The 18,991-nt window shown below is 38.3% G+C and overlaps 1 protein-coding gene across 1 annotated transcript; it reads left to right on the top strand.

Annotated features, from left to right (window-relative positions):
• Window positions 1-1,356: 1,356 nt before the first annotated feature.
• Window positions 1,357-13,534, top strand: kcnn4 (potassium intermediate/small conductance calcium-activated channel, subfamily N, member 4; the record flags this gene model as incomplete). The annotated part of the gene is made up of 8 exons (XM_053327542.1): window positions 1,357-1,419; window positions 2,922-3,358; window positions 5,850-5,985; window positions 8,474-8,584; window positions 11,055-11,176; window positions 12,086-12,155; window positions 13,081-13,247; window positions 13,384-13,534. Coding segments are annotated over 8 exons (1,110 nt in total), but the record flags the coding sequence as incomplete, so codon positions are not given.
• Window positions 13,535-18,991: the final 5,457 nt, after the last annotated feature.

Raw genomic sequence — 18,991 nt, 5'->3', positions numbered from 1 at the left:
TCTTTTACTATAAAGAAAAGATGGTTAATGTAGTTTGGAGAGGGTTGATTGATTAATCATTGTGGATTTCACACTAGAAGACAGAGGTACATTTTCCATAGATGTATCACAACATCTGTATACCATCTGATCCTCCATTTCTATACTAGGGAGTGGAGTTGCAACAAACTAGTATTTTTTATTATTGATTAATTTGCCATTCGTTTTCCCAATTAATTAATTTAGACTCTATGGTGTCACAACATGGTGCCTGAACAACTGCCCAAAACTTAACAGCATTCAATTTTCAGTGATATAAAAGAAATCTATGAGAATTATGAATGTTTGCATTTTTTAAAAACGATTAAACTATTGCCAGTGATTTATCAGTGAATTATTCCAATACTAAAGTAGTACTGATATTTGATTTTTTGAAATTTTTGCACACCACCAAAGAAACCCTTGTTTAATGTTTGGCAAAATTGGCAATGTTCCCCGGTGGGAAGCTGGCAAGGGATCAAATCCTGCTTGCAGTCTAACAATTGCTGTTTGTTGGCTCATCCACAATGTCTTTTGGAAAATGGCAATTCCAAGTTGTGATAAAAATTAACAAAAAAGCATCTCTCATCTCATCAATAATGAGAATCTCAAGCATATAGAAAGTGTTTATGTTTTGTTTTCTGCTGACCTTTTTACTGGGAACGACACAATATATTGTCAAGTAAGACAAAAATAGGTATTGGTTTTAAACATGCACAATGCACAAAAACACATGAACCATTAAAGGTAGCCAGTTACTTGAAGAGAGCCTATAAGACAAAAGAATCAGCCTCTTACCTTGATCAAGTTCAGGCTTATAGCATTTCCTTTCTTTCTGCTGCTATTCAGGACACACCATTTCCAAAATTTTGCACATAAACAGAAGAATTGCCTGAAATCATGTACTAGTAATATAATGTTCTTGTTTTTTTGTTTTTTTTGCTATTTTAAATGTGTTTGAACATGACATATCCTTTTTAATAATTAAATCATGTACAGGACGAGCTAAATGTTTGACATGAGTGTGGTAACAATCAGCATCCTATGTAGTGATGTATGGGTATTGTGGGCTGTTTTATTTGATATATATATGAATATATATTTATTTTATTATCTCTGCTTTTATAGTATAATCAGACAGCACTTCTATGATAGTCTGGTACTCTAGTGTTCCACCTAGACCCAAAATACAAGCGCTATTTCATAGAACCTCAATATTGGACAACTTTAGTGGAAAGAAATCAAATCTTGGCTCTTATTGACTGATTGTATGCCTTATCTCTCTTGTCTCTATTTCCTTCCCAGGACTCAAAAACTGTCTTATTCATCAATTGTTCCATCAGCCTGTCCACTGGGTGTCTCCTGATTCTCATTATAGCTTTCCATTATAAGGACATCAGGGTGAGTTTGTCTTTTCCACTTTGTTTACAACAATTTGGATGCCCTAAAAGTGATGTGGTGGAAGTGAGTATGTGTGTACACGCATTGATTATCTTCAGGGTTTGACTTGCCATATTGTTGTTTTATATCAGTAATGCCTGTTCCAAAACAGCTTGGTTGAAATTAGACTTAGAAATACTTGAGGGCAATTCTTTTAGAAGGTGTCTCAGTCTACTGATGATAGCCTCAGCATGGATTATCTGTGTTGTATTTGTTGTGGCTGTAAAAAAAAAAAAAAAAAAAAACCTGGATGAAAACCTTGGCCCACACAGGCATGCACGGTGTTGCAATCCACCTGGCTTGCTGCCATTGTGTGTGAATTCAATATACATGAAGGAATTTGGTTAAAATTCAACAGAGTAAACATGCTTTCATCTGCACTCATCCACATTCACAGCATGCATATTCAATCAAGTGGAGTACGAACAAGTGCAGAAAGTGTGTGTATAGTAGCAGTAAACCTTGAACAGGATTCATGGTTTCCTATACTGTCATTTGGCTGGGCTGCTGAATTTATACTCTCACCTACAGTGTTTTTAGTTTTGGTGCAAGTCATTAGTATCTGATACGAGGGAGGGTCCATGGAAGTGCTAAGGCAAGATAAGAGAGGGCAGGGGTGGAGACTAACAGACAGGCAGTCCAGCTTTAATTCGCTAGTGTCAGAGGTGACACACTAAATCGTGCCAAGAACATTGAAATGCTTCCAGTCTCAATCAGTGAAAAAAGGAAAGTTTGTAATAGAAGATGAGAAAGTTATGCTGTTTTAAACAGCTTGAGGCATTATGAGGCTTTATAGTGAGAAGGAGATGAATATGTATTCTCACTTTCTTACATTTGAACAACACATACAAACAACCCCCTATCTTCCTCCAAGGATACAGTTGGATATCTGCAGTTTCACATCTTTCATATCTATAGTGGCTTCAATAACATTTTATCTTTATCACAGCCATTTACAAGCATGGTGTGCTATAAAGAACTACCCATTAGCATTTTTAATATTGCTGCTTGTGATAGAAAATACACTCACACACGCACACACAGTAGGCATATTTTAACATGCCAAATAATGGGAATAAATTGAGTGTTTTCACATTTTTAAAAACAATATAACATTGTCCAGACCTAATTATTATATCTGTTTACTCTAATGTTATAAGATATATAAATAAATATTGTAACAAATGATGCAGAATAGTTTGAATTTGAAGTCAGTTTGAAGTCGGAGGGTGTTCTGTAAGATACTTACTTAGTGGAATAAAGTGGAATTTGGTTATCCCTGAAAGTTTCAGAGATAGCTGAATAAAATAGGATATATCCCTTACAATTCTACATCTATATAAAGAACATTTAGATATAATTCTTTCCGAACATTATGCTATGGAAGGTGTGTCTGTGTGTCCCTGTTCTCCATCTCATACAGCTGTTATGTTTATCTTCTGCTCTCGTTCTCTGTCTTTCAGCTGTTCATCATTGACCACAACCAGGTAGACTGGTGTATTGCCATGACCAGCCACAGGGTTTTTGTGATCACTCTTGAGCTGTTGGTCTGTGCCATCCATCCTGTCGGCAATTACTGGGTGGTGGGCCTCCCTTTCAACTCCTCTTCCTCAGCTCCTCTGTCTGATTCCAGCCACTACAGTATATTCCCGATGGACATCGAGCTGCTGTTATCAGTGCTGATGTTCCTCCGCTTGTACTTGGTGCACAGAGCTGTCCTGCTGCACAGCAAAGTGCTGCTTAGTGCCTCATACAGGAGCATTGGCTCGCTCAACAACATCAACTTTACCTTCCGCTTTGTTCTCAAGGTACTGATGAACAAATACCCAGGACGCACACTGCTGGCCTTCATCCTCCTCTTCTGGCTCACTGCGTCCTGGATGCTTACTCTGTGTGAGAGGTACAGTAGAAAATATGTCTCACTGGATCCTAATTCAATTACTATATCTTCACAAGCAAGTAAACACCAGCCTTAGACACTGACCATTTATATCATGATGGACATCCATCAAACATCGTACAAACAAACGGCTATTAATGAGAAATACTTTAATAAACAATCTACTCTGAATTATACTGTAATTCATAAAAATACTACAGGTATAATCAGGAGCTATTAAGTTAAAAAAGAAAGTTGACAATATTCTTAAAGGAATAGCCTAATAGTCTAGCGCCATGTCCAAAGGCAACAAAATCCACTGAGTTTACTAAAGCTAGCTCAATTAACAGATTGTATCTTAACAGATTGTTTGCTTAATCTGGTTTTACAGGCGGTTATGTGCCAAACTACTTAATGAGAGATGAAGAGATGCTCAGTGCATACAAATAATACTGAATCACCATTGTTGTTAAACAAACAGTAGCTTTCAGCAGTAGAGCTCTTGTCACTGGTTTAAGCAACTGCTGGCTGTAGCTTCATAGAGAGTGGTATCAAACCTCTCATCTTGCTCAAAATGAATAAGTGTAATTCCCAAAATGTTGAACTATTCCTTTCTTAAAGCATTTCCCACTGTATATATTTTTCTTCAGCCTTGTGAAGTAAATTTGTTTTTAAAAGCTCATATTTAAATTTCAAATGAAATGCACATGAAATATCAGACCAGAATGTTTCTTGTTTTATGTAAGAGCTGTTTCTGCTCAAAAAAAGGAAATGTGAAGGAATGCAAGTTATTTGCTTTCCAAATTCCAAGTTTTTATTTCTCTTATTTCAGTTATTGAAGGCTGCAAAACAGTGAATAGATCTTTGAAATCTTGAATTCTGAAAAAAAAAAAATATATATATTTCTGAATGGTGTTACACAGTTCTCAAATTATACTGTAAACAATCATTTGTGATGTATGCAATCAGATCAAAAGAACCTGCAGTTATTACAATAATTAATAATGCTTTATTGCTGACACTCTTACTCTCTATTATGAAATTAACACACACAGACACACTCATACAGCTCTGTCTGTTACTATAGTATCTTCCCCCCAAACATCCACTTTCCCAATACACACGTGCGCATTGAAAAAAAGAGCTTGGTTGTTTAACATTCCTCCTCAAACCTTGATGGTCAATTAGATTTTCCTATCCAGAATGGTTTCCCAATTGATTTGATAATCATCTTTCTTGATTTTGTTACTCTAACAAATTGTTCTGCAACATAAGCCAACTAAACCTGATCCTCTAAATTCTGTTTGGCTGTTTGAACAGTGTGAGATCATTTGTTAATTTGAACCTTAATGGGAGGTTTCACATGCCTGGGCCTTGTATGTTTTGATTTGTCAAAAGTAATAAAAGAGCCAATGACTGAAGGCTGATAAAACCACCAAACCTTTTCAAGCTGAACTGCTTCACTGTCCATTTTTAAATATCAGTTGCAACTGGATTACCATATCCAGGAGACAGATGAACACTTACACAATTAATGACCTCTCTGTGTGCTTTCTGATAATTGTAAAATACAGTCATGTTTTATAATGCTTTACAAGTTTGCATTGGTATCCACCTCTTATACTGTGCTGTTGAGCATCAGTAGCAATTACACATTAACAGACTACACCTTTATCAAACTCAGATGACTTACTGTGAACAGGAAATGGCTGTTATGTTTATTGCTGTGAATGAATTACTAGTGTCACAGTACAGGTTTTTCTTCTAAATTATTGTTTTGACATCAAAGGAAATTAATTAACATTAAACTCTGTTGCTATGCCAACTGCTAACAGGCTACAACAAATATGAGTGCCTGTGGTTGCCTAAGGCTTTTTTCAAAGCTGCATTATTTTGCCCGATTAAAATCGGATTCTAGTTCATTTTTTCTCTTTGTGCCATTAGTTTGGGCAAATCTGAACAATTACACTCTGTCATGGATCAAAACAATCACAACTTTGTGTTAGTGGTCTCAGTCTGGACCATCTTTGGTACCTTCTTCCTGTGTTAATGTTCTTGCTCCCGTCCCAAATACAACTAAACAATGTTCTTACATTGCATTTTTTAAAATGGATTTTGGTTAACTTTTTTCAGTTCATTTAGGTTAACATATGAATGCAGACAGAAACTAAATCAAAACACTTAAGGGTTTCATTCATTCTTTGCTCATCACTGTTCCTGGAATTCCTTGCTATTTCACAGCTTTCTGCATTTCTGTGTCCTCCCACCTCTCTCTTTCTCTTTTTGGTATCTGCCCCCTGACAGACTCATATTAGATAACATAGTTGATGTATGGCAACTAATCAATATGACAAATGACAACCATGTTTGGACTCAACCAAACATACAAATGAAAATAAATGTATGGTTGGGCTGTACTTCCACCTTTGTCCATTTCTACAGTGAGATCAATAAAAATAATATTGAAAGCTTTTTGTTACAAAGACTCAATCCTGCTCTCTCTCACCTGCAGGCCAACCCAAGCAACGACAGGTCACATGGAAACGGCACTGTGGCTCATAGCCATCACCTTTCTCACAGTGGGCTATGGGGATGTGGCGCCCAAAACCGGCTGTGGCAAATCAGTGTGTCTCTTCACTGGAGTCATGGTAATTATAATTTGGGTTTCTTGTTGAGAAACTGATCACTATTGTGCATGTTGCGAACTATAAAACAACATACTTGGTCACTCAGTCATTCATGTTATTTCAGTGTCAAGTGGTTGTTGTGGCTTCTTATCAGTCAATTATTTAGCCAGTGTTTTTAACACAAAGACATTTAATGCTCGGCTCCATAAGCTCAAAGAGTGGAGATGTCTTATCTCTGTTTCACTTCTGTATTTTTTTCCAATCTAACCACCTAATATTTCTCAGTGTGGACTACACTAACAAGTTCTGTTGCTGTTATTTGTATTTTCATTTCAGATTGTTCTCCTGTGTTCCTTTCTATGGAGATTTAATTTCTCCCTACCTTTCCTTATATTCATTTTCCCTCTCTTCTGTTTTTTCCATGTAGATCCGCTCTATTAACTTGTATTCTGTTCTGTTTCTCCCAATTTAATACCACTTTGTTCCAGTCTGTTCTATTTCACTCTGTTCTGTTCTGTTCCACTCAGGTCCCTTCTCTTCTATTATATTTGGCTCTAATTTGTTCTACTTTATTGCAATCTGTTCAGTGTTTTTAAGTTCTTATCTATTCAGTTCCATCTTGCTCCGTCATCCCTTCTGCTTTGTTTCATCCCTTTCCATTTCTGTTCTGTTCCAATCCAACTCTTCGCCTACTTTCCTATTTAATTTTTCCCATTTAACCCAACTCTGCTGACAGACCTGAATACCATCGTTCTCCTGTGTTTGTGTGATTTAGATCACAGTTGTAAATTGAGGCACGGCGCTCCTGTGGGAACATAGCAGTACCAGGCACTCTTTCACACCACACGAAAAGACATGAAAGAAAGAGGGAAAGGGAGGGAAACTGTCAGCATACTGAGGGTGCTCTGCAGTCCACACAAAACATCTGTACGTAGCATGGTGTTTCTGCTGAGTGATGACATTGTTTTGATGAGCTCACTGACTTTTCTCATGGTCATAAGTTGTGGAGACAACATGAAATGTAGACATTAGTAGTTAAATTTTTGCATTGCAACTCATAGATTTGAAGTAAGGAATGGGAGTATCTTAAAGAAAAGTAGAGAAAGTACTTCTGACCATGACGAGCTACTTACTTTGGCCTAAAATTCAAAATGTCAGACTCATAAAGGGTTAAAGGAATGTGGAAATGATATTTTAGATAAAACACAAAAGTGACTGTGAAGTAAGATAAACAGTAAGTCAAGAGTTAGGAGTGGCTGCATGTTTGAATAGGCAGTCAACCTTGGTTCACTGCCTCACCTCTGCTCTGTTAATTTCTGGTACGAGCAGATAAGAGTTACTGCCATGGTGCTGGATGTGGTCATGAGTTTGGTTTAGACACCTCTGTGACAGAGTGGAAAACAACCTTTTCCTCCTCTATTTCTCCATCTCCCTTGTTTTTATAAGCTTCTCCCCTTATATGGGAAAACTTTCCACCATATCCATTTTTAGGTGGTTTATTGCCTTTGGCACAGCTACAACAGGAGGGTGTGCCAACCTGTGCCCATGATTTGGAAAAAAATAAATTTCCTACTCCCATCAGGGCAGTTGTGGGAGCCAGTGACTGGAGTGATGCTCACACCTGTAATATGGCTGAAAGCCTCCATGGTCAGCACTTCTTCTGCTCGGCCTAAGCCAGGCATAACTCAGTTTGCAGCTGTGTTCAGGGTTTGACAACACTGTTTGCATCCCATCACTATGTCTGGATGGATTCAAGGAAAGAGTGTGTACCTCCCAGGTTTCACAGACTGTGGCAGATTTGTGGCTGATTGAAGTAGGATAAAGGATGGAGAAATATATCTTTTAAAACTCTGTCAAATGGGTGCTATCACTCTTATGCCCATGCTTGTTCTCACTCTCTCTCTTCTCTCTCTTTCTAATGCAAGCTCAAAGGGGAAAAACAGGTAAAAACTGGTTATCTTTATATTTTGTGGTAGACATGGGATCAACGCAGTGTTTTGTACATGTGTCCTGTGATGTGTGTATTTTTGTGACTATGTGGATATAATTCGCTCTGCAGGCCATTCTGAATCTTCACCATCATTCTGTAGTTTGCTGTCCAGCAATAGCACAAAGCTATTCTCAGAGGAAACCCGCACCATTATAGCTTTGCCACAGAGGCTTGTTTTTAACCATTGGACCTTCTGTATAAATATAACTTTGATTTATTGGACAAAACCATATGAGGTATGAGGATCAACATCCAGTTTTCAGAATAAGCGCTTTCCCTTAAGAGGAATGGTAGAGCAAAAGACACAAGGCACACTGCTAGATTTAGGACTGAGACAAAATCAGATTGTAAAAACAAGTAAAGTTAACATCTGTTGTGTCTTGTTGAGGTCAACTGCAGTGTTCAGGATCAATCTTTAACGCTTATGTGATCTTTGAGTATCTGTGGAGATGACAGGCAGATGGTGAATATATCAGTAACCATTCCAACGGCTGTATGTGTTTGTGTACTGGATTTTAGGGAGTAGCCTGCACTGCCATGCTGGTGGCAGTTGTTACCAAGAAGCTGGCGTTGAACAAAGGAGAGAAACATGTACATTTCTTCATGCTGGACATCCAGATCTCGAAAAGGGTAAGAGCAAAGCACTATGTTATTCAGCAAAGTATTTTGTAATGTTATAGTTTATGTTATAAAAACTCTGGAATATGAAAAAAACATACAGACTCACAGATTTGTGGTTTATTCTTTGCAACAGTTGGTGGTTTTCTTCATCAGGAATGGAGGAGTTGTTTTGCTGTTAACAAGACCAAACTAGGCTTTTATAGCATGTTTTGGCCCATTAATTACAAAATATGCATACTCTTTACATTGCTAATAACTCTTTCAACATGTGCTGTGGTGTTTTAGATTTCCAAATGTACATTTCCAACTTTCTAGGAAACCATTTTTTTCTATTCATTCTATCACTGTATGAAAATCAGCATGCAGAGACTGGAAACTTGTTTAAGTTAGATAATCCATCAACACTATGTCTGTATTTGTTTTCAAAGTCACTGGAACATTGTTTGGTAATGCAGTTGAAAGTGCAGGATGATTTGAAAAGTCTGTGCTGCATTGCCAGACAACAATGAAGTGATTCAATAAAAAAATGAAAACACTTTTGTTTGCTTTGGAAAAAAGTTGGCAGTTCTGTAGAATATTTTATTCATATTGAGTGGGCCAATTTTTTAAAACTCTGGTATGGACCTCTAAAGAGAAAAACAGAATTCAGAGGCTTTTTTAAAATAGCTTGGAAATGGACTGGCTATTTATGAACAATTTTCTATAGAGCCTCTATTTTACTAACAGCTGGATAAGGGTCAGATATAGGTCAAATATTGACTTCTACCTAGAAAAACATCATCAGAGAAGTGTTGTCATGTGATACTTTCAAATGAAACACAGAGGACACACAGATCTGAACATAAAACATATTAGTTGTGTCCAAAATCACTACTTGTCTACTACCTAATGCACTACTTTTAATCAGTACAGTGTAATCAGAAATGGTTAAAACAAAACCACCATCATCACCCACCAATATTATGTGTGAAAAGACAAAAACAAAATGCAAAAGTGTGGCTTAAACCCCTGTAAGATTTATCTCTAAAAAGGCTAAATACAAATGTAAATTGAAATGTCTAATAAAGAGGTATAACTTTATAACTATACATTTTGACTTTATTTTTGCTGGATTTTGTGATAACATTGGTCTAACAGTCAAATACACTTCCTACACATTTATTAAACAGTCCACTACCCTTCCATCCATCAGGGGTTACTGCAGAGTAGCAAGACAAATAAGAAAGATGATAAAGCGGATAGAGCTGTCAGGATGGAAGCATCGCTATACTTTCCATGTCACAGGAATGTTTTGGTTTTTCAGTCTTTTTATAATTCTTTTTTTCCTTAAATAAGAGCCACAGAGGACAGGATAGTGTGGGAAAAGGGGAGGGAGATGAGGTCTCGCAACCTCTTTACAGGCTTTTCAAGGCGTCAAACAGAGGAAATAATCTTATCTCTGTCAGGAAAGAAACTTGTGTCAGCTCAGGACGGTGCAGCGATGGGCAGGAAACTGGTTGAGCTAACGTGTATGTGTGTGTGCGTGGGTGTGGAAGTGGCTTGCAGAGGACTCACTCTGTTTGCAGGCTTGGACAGGATTCAAGTGTTTGCTTATTGATGGGAAGAAGTAGTCGGTTGAATAAACGATTAAAAAAAGACACAATGCCATAAAATAAAATAAAGTTTAGAATTTTATACATAAATGTGTAATGATTGATAGAGTTTTCCATAATCATAGTTTCAATTTGTGCTACGCATGCACTGTTACAGCTTCTCACCAAACTGTAAGGGCAGCGTCTATGGCAGTAGGTGCACTGCTTTGGAGGATACAACCATTTCCTTTCTCCCAGTGGCTGCATCCTGTCACTAGGTGCATCTTCACGCCTTGCCTTGTGGTTGTTTTGGTCTGCATGTGTGTTTTTGTGTGTGTGCGTGCATCCTTCTGAGCTATCTGGTGCAGTCCAGATTTACACTGATGGGAACAAGGGAAGACATCTGGATGCAGACACTGACAGCCTCTATTAATAACCCTCACAACAGGACCAGAGTGACATCATCACAGGGCAGTTACAGTGATTTGGGCAGGAAGACAAACAGACATGAATAGAATCAAAGAGAAAAGTGCAGAAAGGTGATTTCTGGAGAAATCCTGGAATGTCTAAACCTCATTTCCAGTTAGCAGGCCCGTTCTCTGAATTTATGTATGTGAAGCTCTTAAAAGTAAGATCTTCACAGTTCAGTTTAATCTGAAATCAGATTAATAGAGCAGAAGGCTACAGGAAATACAATCTAGATTTAATCAGCTGGCTTTGATGACATTTTTTTAAAACTTCCTGTTCTAAAATGATTGATATGATCCAGATTCTATCTAAAAAATATGATCTCTGTGTGTTGTTTTGTCAGTCAAGCTTGCAAGTTTGATTGACTTTATCTTGATGGTATTACCAACACGCTTCTGTTCTTGAAATGTCCATGTTTGTTTGATTTTTTTCTGCACCAGATCCGCCACGCCGCTGCTAATGTGCTCAGGGAGTGCTGGCTCCTGCACCGCACAAGCCTCACAAAGGGCAACCGTGGTGAGCACCGAAGACACCAGCGATGCCTTCTGGAAGCTATCAGAGTGTGAGTTACTGTATCGCAAAATGATACCCTCAGGCAGGATGTCTGTGTGTTTGTGTCTGGACGAGGGATGTAAAAGTGGGTGGTGGTTTGTGTGCCTTACGTGTGTATTTTACGGGTCATTAACATAGTGTCAACATGCTTAACCACAGAGTCACAATTTTAATGGCTAATTTAGATTACTAATTACAGTTGTTTGCCTCTTCAAAGTGGGCAGGGCATGTGTGAAAAAAGGTCCACCCTTTTATTATACAGAATTCTAGGCAAAGTTCATGCTAATAAGTAATGGTTCATAATCCTGACAATAGAATTATGCGTGCATGTGTGTTAGCATGGGTGGAGGGATTGTACTTCCTGCTTTACACTGAGCAGAACCACTATAAATAAATACTCAGTGAAAAGTTAGAGTGGGAGGCACTTCCACACCCAGGAATTAAGAACAGCAGACCGTAACGAGGCCATGCCACATTAGGTGTATCTCTATGATGCCTGTCGTGTCTCCAGAGACAGGCTGATTGATTGCTGTATTGGTTTCCATGTTTCTTTTTTGGTGATAACTCTGGTTTCATCCATCCAATCAAAATTAATCAAAATATTGCTCTTTCCACATTTACATCTCAAGAAGCTTATTGATATGTTTTATAATAACTTAACAAACACGAGTTCAGATGTATTATTGGAGTGTTTAAACCCTGAATTCTAAACATACCAACATTATATAGCTTTATTTTTTGCATTTCTTGCATCAGCATATTAATATTAAATTACTGTGAACTGTTTTCCTATTCTGTGTCTCAGCAAAATATTCCTAATAATGTAAATCAAATGCCTCATGTACTTCCACATTAATACCACTTTCCACATACACACGCTTCCACATGACTGGCATCTATCAAACCTTTTTCTCAACAGATTTCGGCATTTACGCCTCAAACAGAGAAAATTGAGAGATTACGCCAATGAGATGGTGGACCTGCCCAAGGTAAACTAAAGCTGTCGCTGGAATATTTAGTACATGTTTCAATGGAAAGGTAAATGCCAAATCTGATGACAAAGATCCCCCTTAAAAACACTCACTACTTACAGACTATTAGGCAGTATTTTACAGTCTGCTGTTTATCACTAGGTGTTCAGACACATTAAATGCTTGTTAAAAAAATCTCCATAAAATGTCTCAGGATTCATTTGTGTCAGGAATTCATAGGCCCAGAAAAGTTTTCCATGTGGAATAAACCCAAAATAAAGACATTACCCAGTGAGAGGTACTGATGAGTAATTTAAAGTGCATTTTAAAATGCATTTTTTTTCTTGATTGATTTATATGGAAAACAAGCCTATTTTTTCCACACTGCAAGTGTAGCCTCTTGGTAAGATGTAAAAAGTAGAAAACGCCACAGTCACTTTGAAACACTGAAACAGGTCAGTTACCTGTTTCAGTCTGCTGTATATTGTTCTGCTATGTCTTACTGACTGAATGTAGCTGAGCCACAACCATAGTCAGCATTAAGGATTTCAGATGGTGTGAGTGATGTCTGCAACTTTCTGCAAGCTAATATCTGCCTGAAAAGTCACTAGATTTGTTGCGGTTGGCTGCCATTTTAAAATAAAATTGCTAAAGGGTCTTAAAAAATGTTTGTGTGTGGAGTTATTTCAAGAAATACCCCAATGGGTTGGCTTGAAACTGACACACATTCAAATTGAAACAGAGTCAGTAACTTTACAAAGCAGCACTTCCTCTAAAGTTGGACAAAAAGATCTATACTTTTGCACTATACATTAATATTGAAAAGTGTTTGTACAGCTTGCAGTAACTTTGGAAATATTTATAGATTCAGTATGACCCCCCAGCGCTTTCCTCCCATGAATACAAACATCTCTCCATTGCTTTGTGTGGCTGATTTTAACAGATGCAGATGATTATGTGCGACCTCAGTGCCAATTGGAATAACTCCTATCGGGAGCTGGAGCAGCGTATCCTCTCCATGGAGCAGAAGCTCGAGGAGCTGAGTCTCTGCTTCCAACAAACCTCTGAGCTACTGTCTCAGGTCCTACGTCATCGCAACCCAGAGATCAGGTAAACAACACTCACAGCTACCAGAGACGCTGCGCAAATCTGCCAACAATGCAGTGCAGGATGTGGTATCTAAGCTGAGTTGAGAAATGTCTGCTAAGGGGAATAACAAGATTCTTTTTTGATTGCTTTTCTGCAGGTGACTTGGCTATACAGACTTGTTGAAATAAGATAACAGTCTTCAGTGTATCCATGAAAATGAGACGGTAATCGTCTCCACCCAGAGCTGCTCCAGCCTCTTAACATGCTGAACCACTTGGAGGACTGGCATAACCCACTAAAGATCTCATCTTCTGGCCTGGTGCTGAGTGCACTGCACAATGACTCATAGCTGTAAAATTATACAGATAGAATGAGACTTAATTTAACTGTGGGAGAATCATAGTGCATTTTGACAGATCTGTTGTACTTTCAGCACTTCTATTTGTGACTGTGCACAAAAAACAGAATTAATCTCAAACAAGATCTGTGGAGAGACTTGTAATCCGTAATGTCAAAGGTTCCAGGATTTACTTTCTTAACTGCTAATTGTAAGGTTTCATTGATGGACTCCGTCATTGCCTTATTCCTGTGGAATAAGATATAAGTTTTTATAATTTTACATGTTAATTTTATTTTAAATCGAATGCAATATTGTCCGTTTTTTTTTAACTCTTGTGAATCCTCTCTTTCATTAGCAGGTTTAATGGTTGATTTTTTCTTTTTCTTTTTGAAAACAGGCTTAATGAATTTGTCTTTAAAATAATAATTCCTCATCGTTCTGCTATCTAATAACCAAGCAAGTGAATCATGAATGAAATGTGTTCTCACATTCAAACAAAAGAAAAAAAAACATTTCAATTCAGGTGTTATGGGAAGAAACATGTATATCTTTGGTATTTCACATAATGTCAACTGAAACTCATACTTTCACCTCTGCATATTATGTTGTAGTCATCTGTTGCAAGAAATGCATCTAACAACTACACCTGTTCTGAGAACAGTGAAACGTGGGCGTAAGCTGCTCTTTTAGCCACCCAACAGCTCCATCTAGTGGAAGTGCATTTAGCAAACTACATAATATTTTGAAACGTTAACATTAAAATCAGAGATTATAAAACAATCATAAAAATGTTGTTACTTTTCAACCTGAATACTAAGACTCTTACAATCTCACATAAGAGCCTACCATTTTAATCATCTGTACTTAAATAATATCTATAAAACGGAAAACAAGACAACTCAGAGACCCCAAATGTCACCAAACCTCATTGTTAACAAAGCACTTTGTGAAATAAATTTGCAAAACTGGACTAACTCTTTCTCTGGAGGATAAACTGGAGTTTTGATGTGTTTTAACTTAATACAGTACTGAAAAAAAAAGTTCCTTGTGGTTTATCTGAATTCTGGTATGTTGCCAAAAGAACAACAACAGGGGATTTTCTAACCATGTTTACTGTGTATCATTTGCACTTGGTGAAATCATGTTAGTAACTATCTAGGACATGCCTATAATTAAAAGCCATTAAGACTAAACGTGCATGTGATTTTTCTTTGATTTTATCACTTAGTAACAATACATTGCACAAACAATGGGACAATCAGTGTGTAAAAGATCCCTTTGATCAAACTCTTTGTTTTAAAAGGTTGTGTTGTGCACACAAAAACTGAAAAAAAAAGATTGTCATTGTCATTTCAAGGACTTCTTCCATTGTTTGGTTTTTGTCTTGTTTTTAAGATGATGCAATGTGTAAGCAGTAGGTCTAAAAAACAGTTGTCCACAGTCACATGTAAAATTTCACACTTCCTCTTTAATCTACGTTTCCAAGTACGTCCAGAAGAACTGGATTTCTTCCGTGATTTGCCCTTCGTGTGCTGAGTTAAGAGGTTTGCTCCCGTGAAACTCTCCCCACAGTTGACACAGATGTAACTCATGGCCTCTGCATGCTGAACACAGTGTTGCAGGAGGTGCAGCTGGTGCTTAAAGGCTCGGCCACACTGGCACCGGTGTGAGCGGCAGCCTTGGTGGAGGTAGCGGTGGCTGATAATGGAGGAGGGCTGACGTAATATGGCACCACTCTGCCTGCAGGGGTGAGGGGCCTTGAAACTCCAGTCTGTGCTCATACGCGTCATCAAAGCCACCTCGTGGCTGTCATTCTCAAAAATGGCCATAATAGTAGGAATTGGTGGGGAGACACAGTGAGCGACTGGGGTAGCTGGAGTTTTGTCAATGGCACCACGGGGAAGAAATAATGGTGTAGAAAGATGTGAAGGCTGGTTTGTCAGCTTAACCGATCTGACAGGTGCAGCAGCAGAGGTCATGCATAAATCGGAACAGTAGACAGAGGCCCAGCATAGTTTGGGCCAACAGTGAGTGTTCCATTAATGAGATTTGTGGCATTGATGGAGATCAGAAGGTACTCCGAACTACTGTACTGGTGGCTGACCTGGCAGTTGTGCCAGAGACTACTAGTCAATCAATCAATCAATCAATCAATCAATCAATCTTTATTTGTATATCACCAAATCACAACAAAGTCATCTCAAGGCACTTAGAGCAGGTCTAAATCGTACTCTTCAGGTTTAGTTTTAAAGAGACCCAACATTCCCACATGAGCAAGCACTTGGCGACAGTGGCAAAAAACTCAATTTTAACGTGAAGAAACCTCAGGCCGAACCAGGCTAGTGAAATCTTTTTATCAGTCAACACAGGTGGATTGGTAATAATGTACATCTTGGTGCTAACAACTGATTAACGTGAAGAAACCTCAGGCCGAACCAGGCTAGTGAAATCTTTTTATCAGTCAACACAGGTGGATTGGTAATAATGTACCAATTGTCAGATCGGTTAACGCACGCTGTTCCATCTACGGGACGGGACGGATGTTAGGAGGTAACCACACGTTCTTCTGAATGTTTTAAACACCAACCCTTAAACATATATATTCATGCCGTACATTGTCGGAAAGCTTAGATTGTCCTGATTCATTCAAGACCACTCACGACTTATATGGTTGCTCACAGCCGTAATAGTATTAGCGATTAGCTCGGCTAGCCACTCAGCTAAGTGAGAAAAGCTATAATGCTACATACCTTCAAAGTCTTCCCTTTATCCACAACGATCATCTTATGACTCAGGACTTTCTGTACAGCTCGCCAAGTATCCATTCTTGTGAAGTATGAAATCCGTTTCCATAACATCGAAATACTTTCCTCAATATGTCCATGTATTTAGTCCAACACGTAACGTAATAACACAAATAACAAACCATATACGGTCCCTTTTACGTCATTTCCTGACCTGCACGTCCATCTCAGAGTACACGTGACTAGATGTTTACGACCGTGAGCCTCTCCTGCTTCTGACGACACCACACACAAGCCAATCAGTGCTTTGGATTAGGCAGTATAATGTCTCTGGTACATGTCTCCAAAGCCAATGAGGACATGTGACCGAGGTCAATGACGACATGGCTTTGATTGACAGCTGTTCCAGCCTATGGAAATATTCGGTGAAATGAAGTTGATAACCTTTTAGCCAATAGTTCAGAGATTTCCAACGGGGTATGACACTAAGCTATTAAGTTTGGCTGTCCATAAACAAACTCCAAGCGTAACCGGTGTGCGCCCTGTGCGTAAAAGAGTTGAACCATATCTCATTACCCACTCTCATTTTGGTACACGGTTGGTTCTTCTTCGACTTGACATATGACTTATGGCAAAATAAACAGATAGATAGATAGATAGATAGATGGATGGATGAATAGATGAATAGATAGATAGATATGGCCAAACAAAAAAAATGTGGTTATATATAATAATATAATATTTATTAATAATAATAATAATAATAATAATATGGTGTCAGCTTTTATTAGAGACCAAGATTTTGATTGAAGGCAAAGGGGATGTGAAGTTATAGGTGTTTGATTGTGGTTATACAGCTTTGGTAACCAAGTGTCCATTTGGAGTCTCCAAAAAGGACCTGAGAAAAACGCATGGACATACCTGTTGAAAAATAAATCTTTTGGTCTTTTGACTCCAAATTTGGACTGCATGAAGCCAAGACCTGTGGCTGTGGCCTCATTGTGTCTATATCTGCTGAGAGGTCCCTGAATGTCTGTACACATGTCATTGTAAAGGCAAACCTATGGGCGAGTAAACAACCCCATCATTGTAACCTCTGCCACTCTTTGTCAGTAAGTCACAGAATCACACAGACACTTTTACAAGAATCCTGAGAGTGTTTCTTTTCCAATGATACCAGACACATCGCTGAGTCTCAAACTATGTGGGATCTGTGCTGCTCACAACTTGGGCATGTCGTTTAGGCTAACAACATAAAAAATAGGGGCGTGTATTAAGTGGTTAATAAAGTTTTCTCAGAGGTAAAAAAAAGGTCTCCATATGTTACATGCTTTTGGCATAGACTTAGTGCAAGAGAAGACGGAGGGCGAGTTGCTTCCCTTGGGACACTGGTGTTGACTGTATGAGTAGTCGAGAGAGAAAACCTGGCCACAGATATCACAGCCACACAAGAGTTAAGAGATGTCTCCGTTGGGAAAAGCATCTTGCACAGTGAACACTGGTATTTTACCCTTTTACCACTACAGTGCAGCAAATGGACTTGAATGGCCAAATGACCTTTTTTGCCACATTCCAAACATTTCGCCTGCAGGTGTGCATTACCCATCTGCCTCTTTGTGAAAACAAATTGTCACTGCTTGAGTCTTCAGACATAAGGAGCTGGTCCCAGTGATCTCTAGGTGGTCTGCAATAAAAAGGAATGGAGAACATCTTTTCAAAATGTTTGTTTGAATAAATCATCACAATAGATTTCATACCAGCATCATAGCAATTAGCTATTCAATTTTAACATGAAGAGTCAGCCAACTTACAGTCAACTAATAATGTCTGTGGTTTACAGCTAAAACTGTATGTATGTATATATAATACATTTATTTCATAGAGAACCTTTAACATAAAACCATGCAGAATACGGGTTAAAAAAGGTAAGTCTTTAGAAGAGATTTGAATTTGATTAAGTCAGTACAATCATGGACAGATTTGGGGAGTGAGTTCCAGAGAGTGGGGGCGGCAACTGAGAAGGCTCTGTCACCCCAGGCCCGGTGCGTGGGCCTGAGAGGGGTGGAAAGGAGGTTATCTATATCTATCTATCGATCTATTGATCTAATGATCGATCGATCTATCTATCAATCAGCCTGCCCCAGTGCTTAATTTGTAAATGGTTGCTCATGAGGGACTTTCACTCTAACCTCACAGAGGTACCAGGACACCCCACACGTCTGTGGTCTGTGGGAACATAGGGTCTAAATTTAAAAAATCTCTTAGAAATGTGGGAACATAGGGCCTAAATTTGAATAATTTGTTAGAAACGTTGGAACATATAGCTGTGGAAACATAGGGCCTAAATTTGAATAATTTGTTAGAAACGTTGGAACATATAGCTGTGGAAACATAGGGCCTAAATTTGAATAATTTCTTAGAAACGTGGGAACATAGGGCCTAAATTTGAATAATTTCTTAGAAACGTGGGAACATAGGCTACACTCTTCATATCTATGCTCTGTATCCTGTTAAAACCTGGAACGGGATGACTACATCTCCCAGAATGCCTCTAGACAGAGGACTGTATAATTGTAGGCAGTAAGCTAAAGTTTTTAGGATATGTTTATGAGTAGGATGATTTTTAAAAGGTTGCTCTTGAATTATAAACGTCAAGAAAAACAGAAGACTATTCACCTGAA

The sequence above is a fragment of the Scomber japonicus genome, chromosome 10, assembly GCF_027409825.1.
Source record: "Scomber japonicus isolate fScoJap1 chromosome 10, fScoJap1.pri, whole genome shotgun sequence".
NCBI classification, from domain to species: domain Eukaryota; kingdom Metazoa; phylum Chordata; class Actinopteri; order Scombriformes; family Scombridae; genus Scomber; species Scomber japonicus.
The sequence above is the reverse complement of the archived record's forward strand: the minus strand, read 5'-3'. Positions and strand labels throughout refer to the sequence as shown.